General features: G+C 43.5%; 1 protein-coding gene across 1 annotated transcript in view; it reads left to right on the forward strand.

The window, feature by feature from the left end:
• The window catches only part of CNTNAP2 (contactin associated protein 2), a 1,871,069-nt gene that overhangs the window by 1,817,223 nt on the left and 30,010 nt on the right, over positions 1-23,836 (forward strand). The window contains exon 22 of the mRNA XM_070616681.1: positions 23,023-23,262. Coding sequence (XP_070472782.1) covers positions 23,023-23,262 — 240 coding nt within the window. The remainder of the gene's footprint in view (positions 1-23,022; positions 23,263-23,836) is intronic.

Here is a 23,836-nt window from a genome sequence, read left to right on the forward strand (position 1 = left end):
TTTAGAGGAGAAGACGATTTTAGCACTGCCGTAGTAAACAGAGCGCGTCCCAGTGGCAGAGCTATCCGGATCTACACATTCTTGATTGTCATCCAGTTTGGGGGACCATGTCGTGAAGTGGGCGTTGCCAAACCAGAAAGTGGCCAGCAGAGAGTAACTCCTTCAGAGAACAGCCCCGGGAATTTGGGGCCTTTACTCTGAAGGAGAGGGGACTGGGGGAGTGGGGCACTGTCTGTAACTCCCTCTCGGGTGATGCTGTGGAGAAGGAGAGCGTGTTGTGTGTATAGAATGCTAAGTTAGAACCGCTGGGCCCTGGCGGCAGCTTCCATTCAGGGTAAGGAGAGTGGCTGGAGCCCAGAGCCCAACCCTGTAGCCTGGGGGAGGACCAAGCTCGCTGTCACTAGAGAGATTTAAAGAGAAGCCAGACAACCAGGGGACAAGAGGGCATCTGGGAGAGCTCAGCCAACTGGTCTTTGTCATTCTGACTCTAACGTTGCCTTTCTGTTCTAAACGGCAATATTTTCAGTCCATTCAGGCAGATTGTTTTTCTAGCTGGTCTGAGATTGATTGAAATCATGCTGTGCACACTCAGCTCCCCCATGTGAAAGTGCCTTGAAATCTCCCGGGCTTTGGGGTTTCTGTTGTTCTTGTTCATTGTGAGCCCCTCCCATCCCCCACAGTATTTCCCTATTTTCTACCAACCTGCCCTTCGGTAAGTTGGGGTTGACCCCTCTGGCTCTTCGAGAGCCCTCTGAACTCTCATCGCGCTCGCCCTTGTGGTACAGATGTGGATTCCTTCACTTTTTCCAATGACCTTGTGGGCCCGAGCCTTCCCCGGATGACCTGTAGAACCTGAACTCAGAGTATCAAGTCAGTGTATTTTATCTCAAAAAATTGAAAGAAAACTGAAACATGCAACCTGGATATGTTTTTTTTAAAGCTCTTTTCCACGATTATTTAGAATTTTAACATTTTCAGAGCAGAAATTCAGTTTAGTTTGTTTTTAATGTGAAGGGTAAGAAAGTTATGATAAAATAAAGAAAATCATGATTACCCATAGCACATAACATTTGTGATTAAGAATACATTTTTATGAAGAAGGTCTGGTTCCCAGAGAACATTTTTCTACTTATAAAAATCCAGTCATACAAGACGATCACCCTTCATTTACAGGTTCCAGGTTCACAGAAAAAGGGGGATCCCAGTAGAACTTCACCAGTTCTCTCTGCCAAAGATGACAGAGAGAGAAAAATCAACCTTCCAAGACATGGTAGAAAACTAACTCAGTAAGGCTTTTAGGAGAAAATAAATAAATGATGAGAGCAAGACCACCAACAGGCTAACCCACAAGAATTAAACGCAACACGTGATGTTTTCCCACCATGGGTGCCCCACCTCTGTGCCGCCTTCATTAAGAGCTATTTGAAAAGTGTGATACTGTCATACTTTTGTACTCAAGTGACCAGTTTTTTGGTTGTTTGACTGTCAGAATCACTCGAAGGAAATAAATTAGGCCTTTCCAGGTCAAAATTACATGATCCAGGCTCTGTCATGGTTATGGACTTAAGTAATCCTAGTGTCCTAAAAAACACTACACAACACATATCAGACGGTGGAGCCCACTCTAGGTGATGACTCGGAGGAGAAAGGAGAAGAGCTCAGATGCCAGCATGGAGAAAAAGCAGGAGGGGAAAGTTGGAGACAGAACTTGAAGCAAGCATATCTGCTTGTTAGTGGTGGGTGATGGGTACTAAGTTATCCAGTCAGAATCCCTCTGGAGTAAGCCAGGCTGCTGAAGGTGCATTAAATCTTTACAGCCCTGAGCTACTTGCTACAAACATTCTGGAGTTTTCATCAATTCCAACTCCACCCCCAACTGTTTTTCCTACATTACTCACTGCACGTGTGTCTGGGTTAACTTCAGAAAACCCCTGTCTTGTGTCTCCTTGCAAAAACTCTTTGGTTATGTCTGAAAAAATTTTTTTTCAGCTAATAGTTCTTTTTCTTTCCCCTTTAAATAGTTGAAGTCTCAGTCTGTTTCTCCCCTGGCAGAGGGATTAGACAAAGAGAAGGCTCTGCTCTCAGCCTCCTGCCTCATTGATTCAAGCCGCTGGTCCCGAGTGGGCACCAGCAGGCATCCAATGATTTCCAGACAACCAGCCCTGCTATTAGAAAACAAGAGTAAGCCCTCCAAATCAGCAGCCTTAGCTTTATATTTGAAGGGGGCACATTATTCGTCAAGCATACATTTTTTTCTCCAACACAAAATAAGATATTTTCCTGCAGTAGTGGATATTTTTGCAGAACACAAAAAATGTATTGGGCAGTAATCCATCATTCAGTTTAATTCCACATCCCCACTGGGTGCCTTCTTTTCTACCATGGATGTTTCAGAATAAATGTGGAGAGCATGGGTTGTGTTTATGGAACCCATCGCCCAGAAATGACTACAGTGTGGGGCAGAATAGCACAGATGATGATACTACAGGACATGAGAGGACAGGTCTGCCCAGGCACACGTCATTCATTTGCTTGTAGCACCCTCAAGACAAAGATACGGGCTTCATGTCTTTCATACCCTAGCCATGCCCCATCACTAGCCCCATCAAACAAGCAAATACTGAATCCTTACTAGTTGGTGAGTGATGTCATTTCAATAAGCATAAGCAGCTTCAATCACACAGATTTGGGGCAGATTAAGGTGCTATGAGATTTTTCATCTGCTTCTGCCCTAAATCTGTGAATGTCAGTATAATATTTTCTAATAAGAGACACATAAAATGATTGATAAAACCCAACAGCTATATGACCCTTCACAAAGCATGTTTTGCCTTTAAGCCTCACATCAACCCTTGGAAGTAGATAGTATTTTTTATCCTCATTCATTCATCTTTCTTTTATTGGTGCTGTCTAAGTACATGCCAGGCACTGTGCTCAGTGCTGGGGCCCATCAGTGAAGAAGGATTCAGAGCCTCTGCTTTCACAAGGCTGACTTTCTGATGAGAGCAAGAAAACAGCCAACAAGAAGAAATCAATAAATACATACATAAAGGCTTTAAATCACTGATAAATATTATGAAGAAAATAAAACCAGTGGTGTGATAGAGAATGATCAAGGAGGAGGTGAGATCTTTAGAAAGGATCTTCTAGGGAGGACTTGAAGGAGCCAGATCTAAGGAAAGGATTTTCCAGCTAAGAAGAACAGCAGGAGCAAAGGCCCTGAGGCCAGACGAGGCTGGTGGTCTCCTGAACAGAAAGAAATCGGGCGTGGCTGCAGTGAAGATGAGGAGGCCGAAAGTAGAAGCTGAGATCAGAGAGGAGGCAGCAGCCAGTTTACAGAGGACCTCATGGGCCTTGGCAAGGAGTTTGGATTTTACTATGAGTTGAATGGGAAGTCAGTGGGGGCTTCTAAAATATCATTTTGGATTGTTAGGAGAGCGTGATCGTGGAGGCAAGGAGGCCAGATGGGAGGCCACTGCAAGAATCCAGTTGAGAGATACGGTGGCTTGAACTAGACAGTAATTCATGGAGATGGACAAAAATGGCAGCTATCTGATGTATTTCAGAGGTACCGCTGATAGTACCTGCTGTGGATTAGATTCAGGGAATGTGCAAAAGAAAGACCAAATCCTCAATTCCTGTCTTGAAACTGAGGCTCAAAGAGATTAGGGAACTTTTGTCTAAGGCCACAAAGCTGTATATGGCAGGGCTGGGACTCCAGTCCAGCACTCTAATTCCAAGATGACAACTCTGCTTCTCATTCCAGCATAACGATATAAGATTTGCATAAGGAAGGGATAAATGAGCATTAAGTCCTATTAACTCCTCTTGATATTGATGTAATGATTTTTCTGAGGCTGTATGTAGTAGACTACATGTAATATCCATTCCACAACTCAGTCAATTTGTGGTTCGCTACAGCCAGTCGTTGTATTCAGTGGGATCGATACGCTGTCTCTGACAGTAGATGTTTGTAACCACAAAGTGCACTTCAGCTCAGTTCTTTTCAGAGGTTGTCTTATTTTCGAAACCAACATTTCCTAGTGATATCATAAATTATTAGAGCGATACCAGGCAACAGATCAAGTCTATCTCTTGTAAGGACTCTCATTGCAGGAGCATGTTCCGTGGTTTTATTAAACTGGCCTTAGCAGACAAGCTGTTCTTGAAAATCTCCCTTTGAGCAGCAAATACTGTAAATTCAGATCTTTATTCTTCAGCTGATTTGTTAAGCAATTCAGAAAGAGACCTTTCACCTCTGAACTCTGATTGAGATGTCCCTAGCCCTTTCATACCAGATCCAAGAACTGAAAAAACCCCGGAAATATGGACCCCACTGCTTGTGGCTACATCTGTTCATTTATGCCATACATTCTTACTGAGTGCCAGCACGTGCCAGGTCCTGTTCTAGGCACTGGAGGGCAACATGTGTGAGGGGGAATCCTTGATCTTGGGCTTCTCCTGAATCACAGTGACGAGTCGAGGTTTTGGTCTCCTCGACAGCATCTCCCTTAGAACAGGTCCCTTCTTTACCTCTCTCCAAAGCCACCCACCCTGTATCTCAAGCCATTACATCAGTTACCTTCTGAGCAGGACTGGCCACATTCCAAGCATAGATAAAGTGATTTTGGGGGATTATAACTCAACTTCCCCAAAATGTGGTCCAAGGATGGTACTACTAATTGTGAATGCAAATGCTAATAAAGCTCTCTAAGGAGAGCCCTGGGTACCTGTTCTGAGACCCCGAGGTCAGCAGGGCAGGCACCCAGCGATTCTTCTGGGGCCATTTTCTAGTGGCCTAGGTAATACGTGGTTCCTCTGAGAATGCCTACTGAAGGCTGATGCCCCTCAGAGAATGCTGTGGGTGGAAGATGGAGGAAATAAAATGGAAGAGAGGGAGCCAATGATTTTATTAAAGATATTACAAATATACTTTTATATAGTCATGGATCCATATTTGATTATGCAAAACTAAGGATTCTGGAATGATTTATGTCCCAGAACCTGAAAATTGAGGATAGCATGCTGCCCCACTGTCTGTAAAACATCCCTTTTGTCTCTGAAGGAACCTTAAAAAAACAGAAAAAAGCCTTACTGTGGCAAAAACACTCCCACGAGTCAACATCGTCTGATAAGATTTTAAGCACAATGCTATATCGTTCTACAAATTTTCTTATACAAATGGCAGGACTATTAAAAGTGTCAAATGAAATTTTTCTTAAAAGTCTTCCACTAGGGTGAAAGTTCAAGTACCTTCATTTTCAGGGATGAATTGTCACACACACACGCACATACACAGACACGCAAATATCAGGAAACAAAAAAAGAATTTGTGCAAGCTTCCAACTTAAATGTTACACATCTTGATTGCAACGGTTGTTACATAGGTTTATATATTTGGCAAAATTCTTCAGAACCGTACACTTAAAATAGGTGCATTTATTGCATACAAGTTATACCTCAGTAAGCTTGACTCAAAAAGTAAAAAGCAGAGCAAAAAATTCCGATTTTATTTTGCATTAATATTTTTGTGCCTGTCTCCAGCTTCTGGTATTTTTGTAACCAAGAAATTTTAGTTTGAGTCAATCAGAATGAGCAGAACCATCATCAAAAGCTTCCTGTATGAGGATTAAAGTTTAGCCAGGAAATGAACTCTTAGCCCTAAATTCATGTTATTTTGAGATAAAACAAGTGCACATCTCTGAATAAGAAAGCTGTACAGCACATAGCAGGCTTGTGCAATTTGAAAACTCAGATAAACCCCGGAAATCAAAGCTTTCAGTGGCAAGCGTTAGCAGGTGTTCAGTAACATTCAAGGAGTCTATTGTATTTTTCGATAAACTGAAAAAAATTGGTTTTAAGCCTGTCAAATACGAGCATCCAATGTTTTGAAGCAAATCTTAGTTCCAAGTATATCTTTTCTGTCACATTTTTCTGGTTCCTCTTGATAACCAAGGCAATCTTTGGTTCTTTGAACTGTTTCCGTGGAAAAATCATTGACATGGCCAAAATTGTGTGGCTCTGTTGGGACTTAGACACATTCCTGAAGTGGCCCAGGGAAATTATTTGGGGGCAACACTTAGAGAGCTGGTCCAGTAGAGATGTGCTAAGTGTGAAAACTGAGACCCACTCAGATGTTTTGGAGACTCCCACATCCTCCCTCCACACCCAGCCCGGGTGTGCCAGAGAAGAGGGGTCTGGCAGCCTCTGACTGGGGGCTGGGGAAAGTCCGGGGAGGCATGGCTTCTTCCCCTTCCTAAGACATGTCCCTTCCCTGGGACAACTTCCCTAAGCAGCTCCTTTTTACACTCCTCCAAAGTCAGGAAGACACAATTTCTGAACAAACCCAACTTTTTTCCCATGTCCTTTTCGTCCTATTTCTACCTCAGGCCCTGGGAATCACCATCCCGCCTGGCTGGTGAGAAATTCACGTTCCCAACTTGGACGTGGCTGTGGACACACATTGCTAATGTGTGTCCCACCCTGCACTCACCTCAGTGCCCTGGCTCCAGGCTAACCTGGAGTTCAGACCCACACTCATCTGGAGGAAGGGGGTCATTGCTGACAAAACGAAAAGAAAACCCTGCAATTGATTAAACAAAGGAACGCCTGTCCTTGAAAGAGATCTATGTAAAGCATTCAGCACCTGTGCCCTCCCTGAAAGCTGGAGGGTTAGCAGATGTGGTTTTCATCCTCAGGGTTAATCACGATGATGCCCGACTTAGAGAAGACAGACAGACGCAGCCCACTTTCTTCAGCCCTCAGCCCCCAGCTGCTCTTGGAGAACGCTCATTGCCCAGATCCCACCAGTGTTCTTGCAGTATTAAAGGCATTAAGAGATTTAGTGACAAAATTATTTGAATTGGCGGTTTTTTCTCTCCCGTTCTAAGTGTTACTAGTTTTCCAAGTTAACTTTGTGCACTTAATGTCTATGATTTCATATAATCCCACACTAGGACTCTTCCTTTACTGAGAAATAAGCCTGTTCATCAATAATAAATAATCTCGGTTTATCAATCTGCTCCCAGTTGTTCAAGGACTCTAAACCTGGGAGGGAGACTAGGAAATTAGCCAGAACAGAGTTCCCATGTGTAAACACTGACAATAAGTACTCTGGCTCCAATATTATGAATCCCTTTGGCATCGCTTGTGCTATGAATCAACACCAATTTATCTGGAGTCATATCACTTTTCCTCCAGAAAAATTTTATATAATTCGGAAACAAAGTAATATACTGTACCATTAGAGGGGAGCAGAATCCAGCCAAGGATTGTCTGTATCACTAAGGAGAGCCGTGCCATGTGCGTAATTAATCCCAGCTATGGAGGTGAATATCCATTTTTGTAGCTATGGGAACTTAGGTCTCTGAGAACCAGGAAGGGGTGTCAAAAAGACTGGCTCTGCCATCGATAAACCATGTGACGAGTTACTGAACAGAACTAAACCTTGATTCCTCATCTATAAACTGGAGATATTAATACCTACCACTCTTACTTCATTTTGCAAGAATAATTATGTGCATATGTGGTTACATGCACACACAGAATATAATGATATTTGCATTTTATTAGTATTCACAACTTTAACTTCTTTTAAATTTTCCTATTTAAAGCAAAGCATTGATTTTCTTCAGTTGATGCTTTTTTTCCACTTCACTTGGCACATGACCTTTCCACTAACTTATAAAATCAGTCATAAAGGACTAGAAGGGTTAAGAGAATTGTACCATATAAAAATATGCCATGTACGCTCAGAGTGACCAGGCTTTCTTCAGCCCACGAACTCACAGATACTAACAGTCACCGGGAGTTTCGTCACCAAAATGAGTAATATATGTGGAAAGCTCTGCCTCCTGATGGTCAAGCTGCCAGTGGGTGGCTCCTGAGTGCTGGATGCCTCTTGATTGAATTCTAGCTTGACTGAGATCTGAGAGGGGAACATTCAAACAAGAGAGCCCCCTTGAGAAATCTCCTGTGTTTATTGCCTATGAAATAAGTAGTATCCTTTATTTTTTTTCAATTATTTTATTGAGGTCATAATGGCTTATAACTGTGTAATTTCAGGTGTACATTATTGGTTATCAGTTTCTGTATAGACTGCATCGTGCTCACCACCAGTAGTCTAATTTTTATCTATCACCATATACATGTGCCCCTTTATCCCTTTCTCCCACCCTCCCAGCCCCTTCCCCTCTGGTAACCACTTATCTGTTCTTTTTATCCATATCTTGGTTTATCTTCCTTATATGAGTGAAATCATACAGTGTTTGTCTTTCTCAGTCTGGCTTATCTCACTTAACATCGTACCCTCAAGGCCCATCCATCTTGTTGCAAATGGGACAATTTTGTCTTTTTTATGGCTGAGTAATATTCCATTGCACATATACGTATCACACCTTCTTTATCCATTCAACTGTTGATGGGCACTTGGGTTGCTTCCATTTCTTGGCTGTTGTGATAATGCTACAATGAACGTAGGAGTACATAAATCTCTTTGAATTGTTGATTTCAAGTTCTTTGGATAAATACCCAGTAGTGGGATAGCTGGATCATATGGAATTTCTATTTTTAATTTTTTGAGAAATGCCCAGAAACAAGCAGTATCCTTTCTTATATTAACTTTTCTGGTTTTGTATTTTCATGACATTTATCAGCATTTCTTCCTATTTGCTAAACCACAGCAGATGAAAAACATGGTTGTAAAAGTATGTTCCTTTAGAAATGAAGCCTCTCCTGAGTCACGGCCTTTCTCTCCGTGCCCTCTGCCCTCCTGCCCCGTCAGACCCTCAGCGCCCGTCACTCAGCACAGCTGTCATTGTCTCCTGCCCTGACTTTCAGTCTTCTCCAATCTGTCTCACCCACCACCAATGCCAAACACACATCTCTGATTAAATGTTTTCCATGCTCGTAAATTTTATATGTGTTTTACCACAATTAAGAAAAAAAGCCTTCAGAGATGCTCCAGTCTTTACTAAACCAAGCATAAACTGATTTGAAACTTGAGGCCCTGCGTAACATCCGCCCTAGGACGGCTTTCCGGCTTTACCCAGCACGCCCCCACACGTGCCACCTTGGTTTCCTTGTTGTGGGAAATGCCCGCCCTCTGTCTCCCACCCTCCTTCCCTTTTCAAGCTGTAGCCTGGTTCAGGCATTATTTCCGTTGTCCTTCCTGCGGGCTTCCCATGATCCTCTTTGCCCCCATCTAGATCTGCAGCTCTCTCTTCTGAATGTGCATCGTGGCCTTTATCTTCTTTTGCCCTGACTAATGTTTATTCTTGATAATGAGATCCCTGCAGGGGGTTGTGGTTTACCTGTTTCTCTCTGTCTCACAGTGCCAAGCACAGGGCCTTTTATCTAGAAAGTATTAGTCAGTATTCCTGATTTCAACTAAACATTTGTGTGCAAATATAGGAAGTATGATTAAATGTATGCATATGGAATCAAAACGATTGCTTTATAATCAGCATGGGGATGTTTGTACACAGAAAATTCAAGACTAGTATTCAGACCAGCAGAAGGTCATGTAAATAGGGAACACATCTCATTTCTCGTGACCTGTGGAGCCCAGGTTCCAGGCACTCTTCATGTGATGATGACTTGTCTGAGAGGTTTTCAGTCCAGTGGGGGAGAAAAACCTGTGGTCATTTAAATGTAAAAAGCCCTGTTACTCCTGACTACTCTGGGGAGGCTCGTAGAGGGACGCCTGATTCAGCCTGGACATAGTTCAAGTGGTTGGACCACTGGGTGAGTGGAGGGTCTGAGTGGACAAGCAGATCTGGACACCGGAGAGACAGACAGGGCTGTCTGATCATTTTGAGGAGCATGTTCTTTCCATTACAGGCAGTCATTGAAGGGGAAGGAGAGGAGCCATCTGAGTTTTAGAAACATTCCTCAGAGGGCAAGATGGACAATGAGTGGAGGAAAGCAAGATGGTGGGCAAGCAGGAGACCGCCTCAAGAATTCAGAGGTGAACTGAGTGAGGCAGGCTTAAGTGAAAATGGGAAAAACAAGAGAGTTTGAGAACTTGGAGACTGAATGCATGAGAAGGGATGGCTCTAGGGTGAGGGGGGCTGGCTGGCCTGCACCCTCCCCACCAGGAGCCCAGGGAGGTCTCTCCACTTACTCAGGCATCCAGGCTGCACCTATAACAACTGCCATTAGGGGCTCTGTACTTTTGTTTAACTTTCTGCAAATGGAACTGGCCTTCCTTACAAGATAAGTCTATGAGTCGGCTTTTAGCTATTCTGCTTTCAAGCACAGGATCAGGAATGCATTAGAGAGGAGCAGTTAAGATGAGAGTAACAGAAGGGTTAAGATACTTAACTTATCCAGGTCTGTTTCCCCTGAAAATGAGACGTAAGATAATAAGAGCACCTATTCCACAGAGGAGCTGCGAGAATTGAAGAAGTTAATGCGTGTAAATTGCTCGCGCAGGCCCCTGCATAAAATAGGTGTTCAAGACGTCAGCTGTTATTGTCGTTTCCCTGTGTTAGCCTGTTGACTGGAAGGAGGAGAAAAAGGTAAGGACGCATCAGCTCTTCTGGAATACTTGCTACACTTGCAATAGGGGAAAATCTTCCCTTCTTAAATATAAACAAGGACACTTCTCAGTTTAGATGCACATTCTATACTAAATTGGAAGAAATTGCTTTGTCTTTTTATAGGAAAATCTGGAAACTCTGCTCTTATATCCAGAGTGACTTCCTGTGATATCCATTCTTTGCCTGTGTGCCATTCCCCTCTGGGTCATTCTCAGAATTCAGAAATTAAAGGGGCAGGCAGTTAAATGGCTAGAGAGATGGAATATTTAAGTAATCCTCTGAAAGTTTCCTTTAAGGAAAGTTAGTCTTTCCTTTTGGAAGGCCCTTCAGAAAACTCACTCACTAGCACAGTTTCAACTTATTCGACTCTCAGGGATATTTTTTGGTGAGAAAAGTTGGATACGGAGCTGGGGTGGGGGGATGGGGGGGAGAAGGAACTCAGAGGCTGCCAAGCATTTGGGTGATGAGGAGAAGAGGCCTGAAGCAGTGAAAGAAACTGATTCTCCAAGCCAGGAGTCTAGAGAAAGCGCCTTCCGCTGCAGACAGGGCGCCAACTGCGAGATGGGAACTGGAGATCCCAACAGAGCAAGAGGAATAGCAACAAACCTCTGTAATTAGTGATCTACTTTTGTATGAGACTTCTCAGCTCAGAAGAAATAAACACTTCACAGGTTTTGAGTCACTCAGAGCATTGAGGCGGTGCATGCTGTGGACACAGATGAGTAGGAGCCCCAAACTTGCAGAAGTGACCCCAGAGAAGACCAGGATGACGCCCTTCTCTGTTCCAATATTCACGGGGAAAAAAAGGGGTTTTTTATTAGTTTGTAAAGGGATTAAAAATTTATTAACTAAATTCAGATGAGCAAAATGATGCATTGTTGTTTTAATTTTCCGTAGCACGCCGCACCTTGTCCTGAAGCACTCATTTCTAGGTTCTTGGTTTGGGTTGGGGAGAGATTTAAGCTTGTGTTTAAAGTTAACTAAGTATCTCATTTTAACAGTGTTCTTTTAGGCTGACTCAGCTTCTTTGGGGCAAATGCTTCATCCCTTGCCTGTCTCCTTTCCAGGATGCAAGGGCCCTGGGGTTACACACAGTCTTCAGGGTCAGTCTGAGGTTCCTGGGGCCGCTGTAATGCAGTACCGCCAACTGTCTTGTATTAATATATTCATCTTTATACTAACTCGGTCCTAAAATATCGTGTTTGGTATTTTTTATGGAGGAGAGGGCCCTTGAAGGCAAAGTGCCTAGGGCCTATGAAAGTTATAACGTGGCCCTGGTGTTGGGTCTTCTTGTCAGAAAGCATGCTAGACGCGTTCAGTTCGAAACGCTGAAATGAGCTCATGCCAAAAGAGTTAAATCCTCAGTTACCCAGAAAAACATCTTTTCCAGGCAGATTCATTTTCCCAACATGCCCAGGACTCGCAATAACATATTTTAGAGGAGAGATTAATGCAGTTGCCCCATAAAATATTTTAAGTTCCCACCGTCTCTGAAACAAAGCGCACAGCATGATGCCAAGAGAAAATCACCGCCAGTACGGAGAAAAATTCATTTGCTTCAAGGTGCTGCAGGCTCTGTAATTTGCACCTTCTGAAGTGGAAACAGAAGCGCCATCAACATGTACAGGCAGCTAGAAGAGTAGAGATGATAATAGGACTAGAGAATGTACCCAGCTGGGAAAATAAACAGACAGCTCGCACGGTCGGAGCTGAAAATGAAGGCCCCCAGCAAACATTGCAGCAAGAGTCCCTTGTCCTTTGTGAAAAGGAAAATGAAAAGCAACAGACCTCTGAGTCGTAGAAGTCACTTGATTTAGGTAAATTAGAGACAGATGCAGGCGTGGAGTCTTGCTCAGATTAGCTTCAGTCTTCCTTATCTTCCATACTTTGCATAGTTCAGACTAGTGCCATCAGGAGTAATTCACAATTCACAGGGGGATAGCTCTTCAGTTAAGTGGATTATCTGGAAGTTGGAGTGGTAAACATCTGCACTTCCTCCAACTGTCTTTTGACGTAGTTTCGAGCGCGGTGGCCATCTGCTGTACACAACCTGGTTCATTATCGCTGCCTTGAGCAAAATAGTCTATCCTGAACTAAACACCACTCTGGGCTTGTTCTGTTCACTATATGGGGCAGTTTCAGAAGCCACCTCCTAGATTAGAATCTAGACTCTGTCTTTTCCTTGACTCAACCACATCTCACTCCTAACTCCTAAATCACTTATAATTAAAAAGCCCTGGCATCTTTGAGCTTGAGTCGGGGAGGAGGAAGGAGGGTGCCTGCCATTCCCAGCTGTGCCCTGTACAACTTGGCAGTGAAGGTGATGGGGGTGGAGTGGGATTTCCAACTATGGAAATTAGGTATTTGTTTCTCCTAACCTTCAGGTTGGGTCCAGGCTATCATTTCAGGATCTCAAAGTCCCTTCAGCTCAAGATCCTGTCATCTTATGTATAGCCACCCCTTTCCTCTAAATGCCATAGGACACATTGGTCAATGCACCATTGGTGTCCTTACCCAAATTAATAAAATAGCCTGGAATCATACCACTAAAATTCTCCACTAAAGCCAATTTTCAGCGTTGATCAAACTCTACCCACAGTTCGTTGTTCTAAATCTACCTTCAAAATATTACTCTTACTATCATGAGCCCACACAGACCTGTTTAGGCCATGAAAATGTCATGAATGACTTAGTAAAATGCTTTGCCGAAAGGTAGATAGCCTCTGTCACTGTTCCCCCAAGCTAGAAGGCTATTACTCCAATCTGAAAATAAACGAGTTGGTTTTAGAGATACAGCCAAGAGAAAGACCTTGGGGGCAGAAACGCACTCACACGCCCCCAGGCCTGCCAGTCCGCACCAGGACTCCATTCTTTTGTGGCATCCAGGGCAGTTACAATGGTAATGTTCAAATTCATGAAATAATTCACTCCTGGTTCAGGTTCAGCCTCAAAGCATTTAGGCTTTGTTTTCTGAACATTTCCTATGTCTGGCTCCCAAGATTTGAATTCTTTCTTATGTTAATCATATAACATGGAGAGCAAATTGAGGGAACCCCCCAGGACGCTTTCTGGCAACAGCTCTCTCTTTCCGTGTGTGCTTGACAGGTCTCATAGCCTGGGAGAACCATTGCGTTCAACCCGGCCTCAGTGTCCAGTCCTAATGCTTTATGTGTTTGCTTTCATGCGATCTTACCCTCAGAGGATATTTTCTCTTGAGTAAGGTGGCTTTGGAGGCCTCCTGGGGTAGGAATTACAATGTAAGTGAGAACAAAGGAAGGAAACCACTTTTTATTTTACTGAATCATTCAGTTTGACATTATCTGAAAATACAAGTTTGTTAACACACTTTTCCTAGCCTACACTTCTTTATGGTGCTCTTGGCATATGTGAAGTCAGCTCCCTTCTCCCATCCTTTCGCAATTGCCTCCAATTTCTCTGCTCCCTGGGGAGTCAGCTTCACATGACCCTGGGCTGGTCTTGGCTGGAACACTCTTCAGGGGTTTGAAGAATTAAGGAAAACACTTGAAAGCTGAAACTCGGTCTCCGTATACTGTTGGCTACAGTTTAATAGGGCTTTCCAAGCCTAAAGAAAAAGTTTTAGCGGAAGCAGGGCACACCCAGAAAGAAATTATTTTTATGTACGACATTTCAGTTTGGTAATTTTGTACCTAGGATTCTATTCCTGCAGCTAACAAGTTAAAACACAAAAGCAAGAGCCGAATAAAACCCAGTAAGAAGCAGGTCTGTTCATTTCCAGCTCATGGGAAACCCAGACCTCGCATTACTGTTCTGTTCTCCAATAACAAATAGGTAGGGCTCGTGGCTTAGATTTACTACGACCTTGAGAGGTAAACTCACACCCGCATTTTTAGTGACGTAACTCCCAGCCCCCAGCTCTGTGGTTTGACTGACAGGTCCGTCCATTTTTCTGAAAGGTCTTGTTCCTTTCAGCAGAGCCTGTTACTCTCAGCCTTGAAAAATCAGTGGGTGGCAGAGGACCGAGGCTGCAGAAAAAGGGCACCAGGCTTTCTGTCCTACGTCTGACAACTTGAAACACTCAGGAAGAAGTGGAAAATCCATCTTTCAGATATGTGTGCTCTGTATGATGCCAAATGTCTGGTGTTTTGGAAACATCTGAGGGATCATATTTTCCCCTTTGTATAGTAATCACAACTGTGTTATATTAACCAGCAATCATAGTAAGTTTGCGGTTTTCAGCCTAGAGTTTAGGAATGGGAAGGACAATTTCAACCTCTATATATCCCCCAAAAGTTCAGGGATTGTACTAAGTTTATACAAAAAAAGTAATACTTTATCTTTTTGCAAAATAATGTAGTAAGTTAGCGTCTTCACATTAAGACATTTCTTTTTATTGTCGTTTCTGGAGAAAAAAATCCAATTTTATTTTATCAATCCTTAGAAAAGAATTTACAAGTTAAAATGTAGCAGAGACAACATACAAGGCAAGAGGATTCTGCTTCTCCCAGCAGATTGCCTCTTTATAATTGACTTAGCATATGTCACAGGTCAAGAGCTATTTGAATTATGCCTGCATATTTTAATCCTGCCTTCCTTCATAAGAGAGAAAAGCGTATAATAAAAACAATGAAATTTCATTAGTGTCTTTCTTTTAGGGATTAATAAAATGCCATAATACATAATTACAAACATCAGTTACATATATGGATTTAATTCTAGTTGTGCATCTTTTGAAAGGCAGCTGGTCAGCAAGACATCGTTGATCAAAAAATTTAGCCGGTAAGAGCAGGAAGCTGACATTGAACCTAGATTCCAACATTTCAGTGCCCTGCCTACTGTTTATCACTGGATCATGTTCGAATTGAAGAATGAGGTTTATTTGATTTTATTTTGCTTTTTTTGATTAACGCTCTTGGCTTTTTTGGTTGGGTTTTTTTTTTTCCTTTTTCAGTTTCTTTTGATTGTGGTTATGTCCCACTTATTTATTCCACTGACCCATCCAGGCTCCCGTCCATACAACTACGGCCAAATGGGAAAGTTGTATCCAACGTAATGATCCACGTGCAGCTCTTGTCTCAGTTGAGACCCAGGTGCTCAGCCCTAACGCTGAGTTGTGATGTAGGATGGCAGCCAGCCCAGTAGCACCCTGGTCTGTGTTCAGGTGCTCACCAATCTCACTTCAGTCTGATTTTCCAAGAATTATTTAAAACTTTACCCAGGCAGTGATTTCCAACCCACTTCCTACTTATTACGTTAGGTCCAATCTAACCACTGCTCCACGCTCGAGGCCCATGGAGGGTTTATAGCAATGGGTATTCAGCATTAATAGATAAGTGCCACTTTAAGAGCGACACCACGATATTTTCAAAGATGAGTACGTTTGCAGTGAGATAGATGCAGTTCCAGGTACTAGTACTTCTGGAAATAAATATATTATGCTCTGTTGGATCTGAATTTGCTACTTCCCCTTCCTCTTTCAAAGCCACATTCCGCATCTATTTACACCATGAAGCCAACGAACTTCGGCCCGCAGTGAGCTTTGTGGCACCTGTATTTCCACAGTGCTTGGCCCCATCCCACACAACGAAATTGCCTGGCAGCCCGTTTAATGTGCAGTCTCAGCTGTCGTCATGCATGCACTCACTGGCTGATTACTTTGTACAGGGGGCTATTTGAGACATTGCAAGGAACACGAAGACAAGTACCATTCAGTCTCTGCTATCAAGGAAACTGTAAATCTAGCAGAGCCACAAATTCAGGTCTCTGGCCCGTACAGAGAGGGAAGGAACACACCTGGTCCAGCTAGTTAGAGCCGGGAGCGGAAGCTGGGAGGAAGTCATTTGGAGTTCTCTCTTTGAAAGACTGGGCACCTCTGATGTCCTAAAGTGATGGGTAATCACAAGTACTAAGTGACAAGCAGGGAGGAGGGTAGAATTCCATGTGATGGAACAGAGATGCTTAAGGCTTAAAAAACAAGGGGTTTGGAGGAGCGCCATGTTCCCCAAAGAAGAGTCATTTGAGGACCAACAGCTCAATTGTTGCCATTTCCATTTCTATCTTTTACTGTTATTTACTTAATATTCTTTAAAAGGACTCATCATTTTTACTTAAATAGATTTATGTTAAAAGAAAAGTGTTTATGGTAAAAGGAAATTTCATAGTATGACCATAAAATGAAATAGCAGTATTGCTTGCTGTGATGATAAGGTAACGTTAAAAAAAAACGTACTATAGAAATATTATGAAGTTCAGTACCATTGCCTGCTAAAGCATCCAGGTCTGAGGTCTGGTCTCTCTTTGTTAAAAAGGGAAAATAGTTGGGGCCAGCCCAGTGGTGCAGCAGTTAAGTTCGCACGTTCTGCTTCAGTGGCCGGGGGTTCGGCGGTTCAGATCCCAGGTGCGGACTTAGCACCGCTTGGCACGCCATGCTGTGGTAGGCATCCCACATATAAAGTAGAGGAAGATGGGCACAGATGTTAGCTCAGGGCCAATCTTCCTCAGCAAAAAGAGGAGGACTGGTGGCAGATGTTAGCTCAGGGCTAATCTTCCTCCCACCCCCCAAAAAAAGGAAAATAGGAAGTATTGGTGTGGTGAAAAAGACAGGCCAGCCCCCAAGTGAGCCAAGCTGAGACCCTCTCTTTGAAGGATTGAAGAGACTTGAGAATAACTTCCTCAGCTGTGATCAGATGTTATTTAACGTCCAGTCTGTGAATTACCTAGAGCCACCCCCAGTGCCACCACTGGGACATATTCCCCCCAGAAGCAGAGGGATGGAATAGAGGGGGGGCTGTGCTTTGGGGCCAGGTATACCTGCAGCCTCTGCAGAGAAAAGCTGAGAAACAGGTCTCATTGACATTCTAAGACTTTTTGGCTCTGTTTCGTAAAAAGTAAAAACTTAAGTTCACGGTAGTTTCATATTTTATAAAATCACATCCTCCTAGAAAAAGAATACTGATAAGATACTCTAAAAAGTGTAAAACATAACACAAATGAGCTGATGAATAGAACCCCTGGGATACACAAGAAGGATATGTCGATGAATTTCAAAGGTCTCAAAGGGAAATGGGGAATCTCTTTGGAGGAGTCGGCATCTAAATGTTTGGCTCCAGCACAGTCCTGTGGCCGGTGGAGCTGGCTCTCTTCTCCTCGTGTTTCTCGCTCAGGTGCCCTTTTCTCTTTTCATTTCTCCCAGCGCTCCTGGCTGTCATTCTGTGTTCAGCCCCTGAAGGAGAACAAGCCAGGAAGGGAGGCTAATGCACTGTATGTGTAATTGCTGCCTTCTCCTTAAAAGTGTTGTCATGAGCATTTCATTTTAAGGTTTTACCCAGAATTGTGTCAGTATTTTAAGTGGGCTATTTTCTATAACCCGTGTCACTATGAATATAAGACATTAAAGTACTAATTACAGCTTGAGAGTTTAATTTCTGGAGCGACTGAACTGCATTCCTAAAATTGGCATTCTTTAGAGCGGGTCTCCCCCAAATCACGCCTTGACCAAGACATCTCCACACAGAAAGTAGTTTCTTACAATAAATCGTATTTTAATATTTGATTTCCGTATAAGACCAGTCCAATCAATTTTACAGATTAACATAATTTACTTGTAGTGAGCTCAAACACACTAAAGTGATAGCTTTACTGTCTTTCATTAGACGTTCTTAAGAATATGGATTTTTTTCCATATTCTGGAAACAAGTATTTCCAGAACTTATTGGTGCTTTAACTGATGCTGGCAGAGCTTTGACATCGTTCATGACATTTCTGAAAATGTTATTATTGGCTCAGTCACTAATGAAACAAGGTCTTAAAGCAGCCTCCTCACTATGCCATTTCTATAAAGAGTCACTGACAAGAAATGCCAAAAATCCAAATGAATATAAAAACAACATAGTATAATCTATTTTTCAGAGAGAAAATGAGAATACAAAACATTTGATTCTCTGTTTTTTTATATGAAACATAAATGTTTCTTCCTTGGCGAAGCCTTCACTTCTCTAAGCCTCACTTTTCTCATCTGTGAAGCGGGGAGAAGCCTGCCTAGCTCAGAGGGATATTAGGAGACAATGAAATACTGCATCAAAGGTACTAAACACAGTACCTCGCACGTGTACCAAGTTTGGTTTGTAGTAGACATTCTTAATATTGTTATTATCACATGGCCCAGAGTTGAGACCATCTGGAGCTGAAGAATCAAGAGCATCTATTGCAATCTTGGCCCCCAGGGGAACGGATCTCAGCCGAGAGTCTTCAGAAGCATATTGACTAGATTTGGAACGCTGTCCAGATGGCAAAATACTGGTTCTGCTCTCCTGGGCATCAGAACCTTTGTTTTGGTGACCTAGTCACCTTCAGAAAAGGTGAAACATGGGGGAATTTCCCCAACAGAGAGAAAACACAGAAAGGGAGAAAGCTGAAGAAGAGAGAGCAGAGAAAGGCAGCAGCGGTCCTTCCCCCAAGGCTGGTTCTTGCAGCCCAGCCCCCAACCTTCTGTGCATTTAGCCAACACTTGTACCAATGCTCTCAGCCCTTCTCACCTCTCCTCTGGACCCTGATCCACCAGCAGAACCCTCTTCCTGGGGCTCCTCTCGGCCATCTGCCTTGTGCCTGTCATCTCAGAGGCAGACTCTCAGGAGAGGACAGCTCTTTAAGAAGTGGGGACCCCACATTAAGTTGGGAACCCTCAGGTAGATACAGCTTTGAAACTGCTCATTTTCTGTGGTGTGCTAGGGAAGCCTGCCCTACTTGAAGTCTAGAAAACTGTGCCAGGGATCATATGAAATGAAGCTGGAGTCAGAAGTTCCCCCCCCCAAATTTCTAGTACAGGAAACAAAACCCCCACTGATTTGCTGTCGATTATATGATGGCTTAGCAAAGGGCAAGCAGGTGCTGGCTAAGAACAAGATTCACGTCCACATCCATGGCCTAACGCTGCCTCAGCCTTATGGCAGAAAGAATCCTCTTAGCCTGGGCGTTTACAGGGGCCTGAGGGGCTAACGTGATCACTTGCTCAGAGCAATTGCTAGGCTACCACTAGCATTGTCTTCCTAACACAGTTCCCATCACAGTCCTCTGCAGCTTAAACATCTTTAATCTTCCTACTGAAATGCAAACATCTTAGCACAGCATTCAAGGCTCTTCCCAATCTGGCCCTGAACTCTGACCCCATCACGCTCCCAAAGCTTCCAGAACATAACAAACCTCAAAACAAACTCAACCTGGAGCTCCCTTTCCTTTCATCCTCAAAACCTAGTTCTACAAAAGATAACGAGCATTGGTGAGGGTGTGGAGAAATTGGTGGGAATTTGGAATGCTGTAGTCACTATGAAAAATGGTATGGAGGTTCCACAAAAAATTAAAACAAGAACTACCATGCGATCCAGCAATCTCCCTTCTGGTATGTACCCAAAAGGATTGAAATCAGGGTCTCGAAGAGATATCTGGATTCCCACGTTTATGGCAGCATTGTTTACAATAGCAAAACCATGGAAACAACCTAAATATCCATCGATGGATGAATGAATAAAGAAAATGTAATATACACATATAATGGAATATTATTCGGTCTTAGAAAAGGAAATTCTGCCATTTGCCACAATCTGGTGAAGGAGGACATTATGCTAAGTGAAATAAGCCAGATGCAGAAGAAAAGACTACGTGATCCCACTTGTATCAGGAATCTAACGGGGTCAAACTCACAGCAGCAGAGAACAGAACAGTGGATGGCAGGGCTGGAGGGGAGGGGAGCTGGGAGGTGTTGGTCAAAGGGTACAAAGTTTCAGGTGGACAAGAGAAAGAAGTCCTAGAGATGTGCTCTACAGCAGACTGCCTATATTTAACGATACAGTAATGTATACTCAAAAATTTGTTAAGAGGGTAGATCTTATGTTGTGTTCTTATCACAAAAAATACCCCAAAATACCCAAATACCTCTCCTGAAGAGCTCTCCAGAACCCACACAAACTTGCTCCCCTGGTTTACTGACGCCTCTGATAATTTTACCAAATACGTGGTTTGTTTCTCAGCTCAGAAAATCGTAGTAGTTAAGAGTCTCTGCGGCCAGTCCGCCTGGCCTCAGTAGCCGAGGGATCTTAAGCCTCAGTTTCCTCATACATTCCATGGGGACACTGATACCCCCTTCTCCATCAGGTTGTTCTGGGAATTAAATGTCTAATTTGTGTAAAGCATCTAGCACATTTTAAGGGTTCAATAAATGTTAACTCTAGTTATTACACAGCATTTGTTTAGTTGTATTAGTTGGTTGTTTCCACGCGTGTTTCACCAGCTAGGTTGTGAGCAGCTGAGGGTAAATCCCTGTATTTGTCTATCTTCCTGCTACTAGGTGGTCAATACCCTGATGAATTAAGTTGAACTGAATTGAGGTCCCACCAGAGGGCAGTAGCTTCCAGCCCCAGCATTCTTCCTCTGGAGCCCTGCTCCAAGGCTGGACAAGCTAAAAACAATTCTCCGTTTATGGGCAAGAAACAGCTAATGGAGCTGAGGTTGTTCCCAATTTCCTACCACCAAGTAGCCATTAGTTCTGGTGCCTCGACCACAGATGAAACCAGATGGGAATTTGAGGAAGCAGAGAGCTGAGGTCTTCCTTCCCACCCTGGGAACAGAGTCACCCTGAGTCTCCTGGGTCTGAGGACGTTTCAGGGGAAGGCAGATCGTTGGAGGGAGGGGAGAGAAACCAAATACCTGAACTGTTTGCATGGAAGGCAAGTTGGTGAACCTCAAACAAGGAATTCTGAAATTAGACAAGGAGACAAAGAACGAATCATTGGGTAGCCTGCAATCATTGAGAAGAAAGCAAAGGAGAAAGAGGGAAACAACCAGCACAGGTGTCAGGGAGACCAGAGCCTCTTCCTGGCCATCAAGGGAAGCCTCAGGATACGTCCTGGCTGTGGGTCTTTGTTCACGGTCGCAGGTGCTTCCTACCTCCCATCCTAAGTGGAACATGCTCCAGCTGAAAGTCACAGACTGAAATTTACTGCAGAAGAAAACTATGGAGAATCATTAAGTAAAATTTATGTACTTGTCTAAGTAAGACCCTATGAGAACCCCCAGAATTACCATTGTCTTCACTGTCCCCATTGTCACATCTCTTCTGTTAACCAAAATTCACATGGGACTAGTACAGGTAAGTCATTGGACTGATTCTTTAAGGTGATGACCAGTTTATCCACTTCTTCTGCCCCCAAGGCCTAAAAGCTCCCCTTTCTACTGATTTATGCTTTAATTAATGGGGAGTAAATTTTTATACAAGACTACGTCACCTGTGTTCTTTCCCCAATGAGAAACATCGCCTGCTCTGAATTCCATTTTTTAAAAAAGTAGATAGCCTTCTGTTTTCCAAAGTCTCTGTTTTTCACAGTTCAACTGGAAAGGTAAAGAGCTCACATCCTTGTCCTTGTATTTCAAAGATTACCGTCATGTTAACACAACCCTCCGTCCAGAATACAAGCTGCTGTGTTCCTCTCAGAGGTGCCCGTCACCTGGGTTTGTAGCCCTGCACAGTCATTGCCTGTATCCGTGGTTCTCAAGCCTCAGCAGACATCAGACTCACGTGGAGAGCTTGTAAAAACACAAATCCCGCATTTCTAACAAATTCCCAAGTGATGCTGATGCTTCTGGTCCAGGAACCACACTTGTGAGAGCCGCTGATCAGAAAGGTCCGGAACTCCTTCAGCATTTATTTCTGCTGGATAGATTCTAAAACCTGGGGCAGGGGCTCAGAAAGACACTTGCTTTTCCTGAGTTGAGTAGTATGACAATGTGTGGTTGTGCTTATTGTACATTGGAAATGCCTCTGCTCCGACTCACCCCTGATTTGAATGCTAGATTAGGAAGATGTTGAGCTTACAGACTAGGGGGAGATGGTGATTTGTAAATGCATATGTATGTTTGGAAAAGACATGTATGAGTTTGGAGAGTTTCCTGACTTCCAAAGATCCATCAGATACTAGCTGGGATTCTGTCAACCTCAGAATTCCAAGGGGACTGGATTCTGAAGAAAGGAAATGCCCAATTATAGGCTATGGGAACTCTTTTTCTTTTCTTTTTTTTTTTACAAAGAATTCTGAAAAAGAAAATAAGAAAGAGGTACAAAATGGAACATAATTTACCAGGAGGGCTGAGCAGGTGGCCTTGTTCAAGGTGTGCAAGAGAGAAAGAGAAGGAGAAAAATCAATCAGAACCAAGTGAGGGTTGTCAGTTTCAGCGAAATCTCAAGTATCTGGAAGGCAGTTGTGAGTGTATTTTGTTTTAACAAATATAGCCTTGTCCGCACCCCACCACGTTCTTTAGTACCACAGAAGGTTCTTTTACAGTGAAGTCTCCAGCCCTAAGCCTTATCGAGTCATTAATATTTCATCTAAAGGAATATAACATCTTCAACTGAAACCTAAGAGTAAGATCTGGACACAAGCATTCAAAGATGAGGTATGTTACAGCTGGAATAGAGTGCGTGGGAAAAGACTGTTATTTTCTCTTTTTCTTTCAGAAACAGGGAAGATTGACCAAGAGATTCACAAATACAACACCCCAGGATTCACTGGGTGCCTCTCCAGAGTGCAGTTCAACCAGATCGCCCCTCTCAAGGCGGCCTTGAGGCCAACGAACGCCTCGGCTCACGTGCACATCCAGGGCGAGCTGGTGGAGTCCAACTGCGGGGCCTCCCCGCTCACCCTCTCGCCCATGTCGTCCGCCACCGACCCCTGGCACCTAGACCACTTGGATTCAGGTAAAGTGTAACGCAGTCTTGCTTGGGCAGATTGCTTTATTTCTTTAAACCTCAGTTTCCTCGTCTGTAAAATGGGGTGAAAAACAGCACCTGGCTAGGAATGTTGTTGGATGGAAGATTATGAGCACGAAGGCATGCACGAGTGCAGGGTTCTTGGCAGAGTGCTTAGCACACATCAGGTGCTCAGAAGTTACAGCCGTCCTTCTTGCTCAGTGCCAGAAGGAAAGAAGGGAAGGGAAGGGACGCGGAATTCTTGAGTCTTCTTGGTTCAGATGGAATTATGCGAGGCCCGAACTGATGTCTGCAAAGTGCCTGTCGGAAGATCCAGTCAAATCTCTGCCTCGCTTTTGCCTTTATGACTCTCACTTGCAGCCCCGAAGTCCAGGCTCTAATGTCAGGAGAAACCATTTACCTAAAGCACTACAAAGATTCATCTCCCAGCACGGTGTGGTTTTTAAGAGGTGCATTTAGGCTTACAAATCCCACTTCTACTGCTGATAAGACACGTACTTTGAAAGCACAGGCTAAATTGAAAGGCTGTAGCTGTTGGCTGCAAAATTAATTGGATGCAAAT

Source organism: Equus przewalskii, chromosome 4 (assembly GCF_037783145.1).
Source record: "Equus przewalskii isolate Varuska chromosome 4, EquPr2, whole genome shotgun sequence".
Lineage (NCBI taxonomy): Eukaryota > Metazoa > Chordata > Mammalia > Perissodactyla > Equidae > Equus > Equus przewalskii.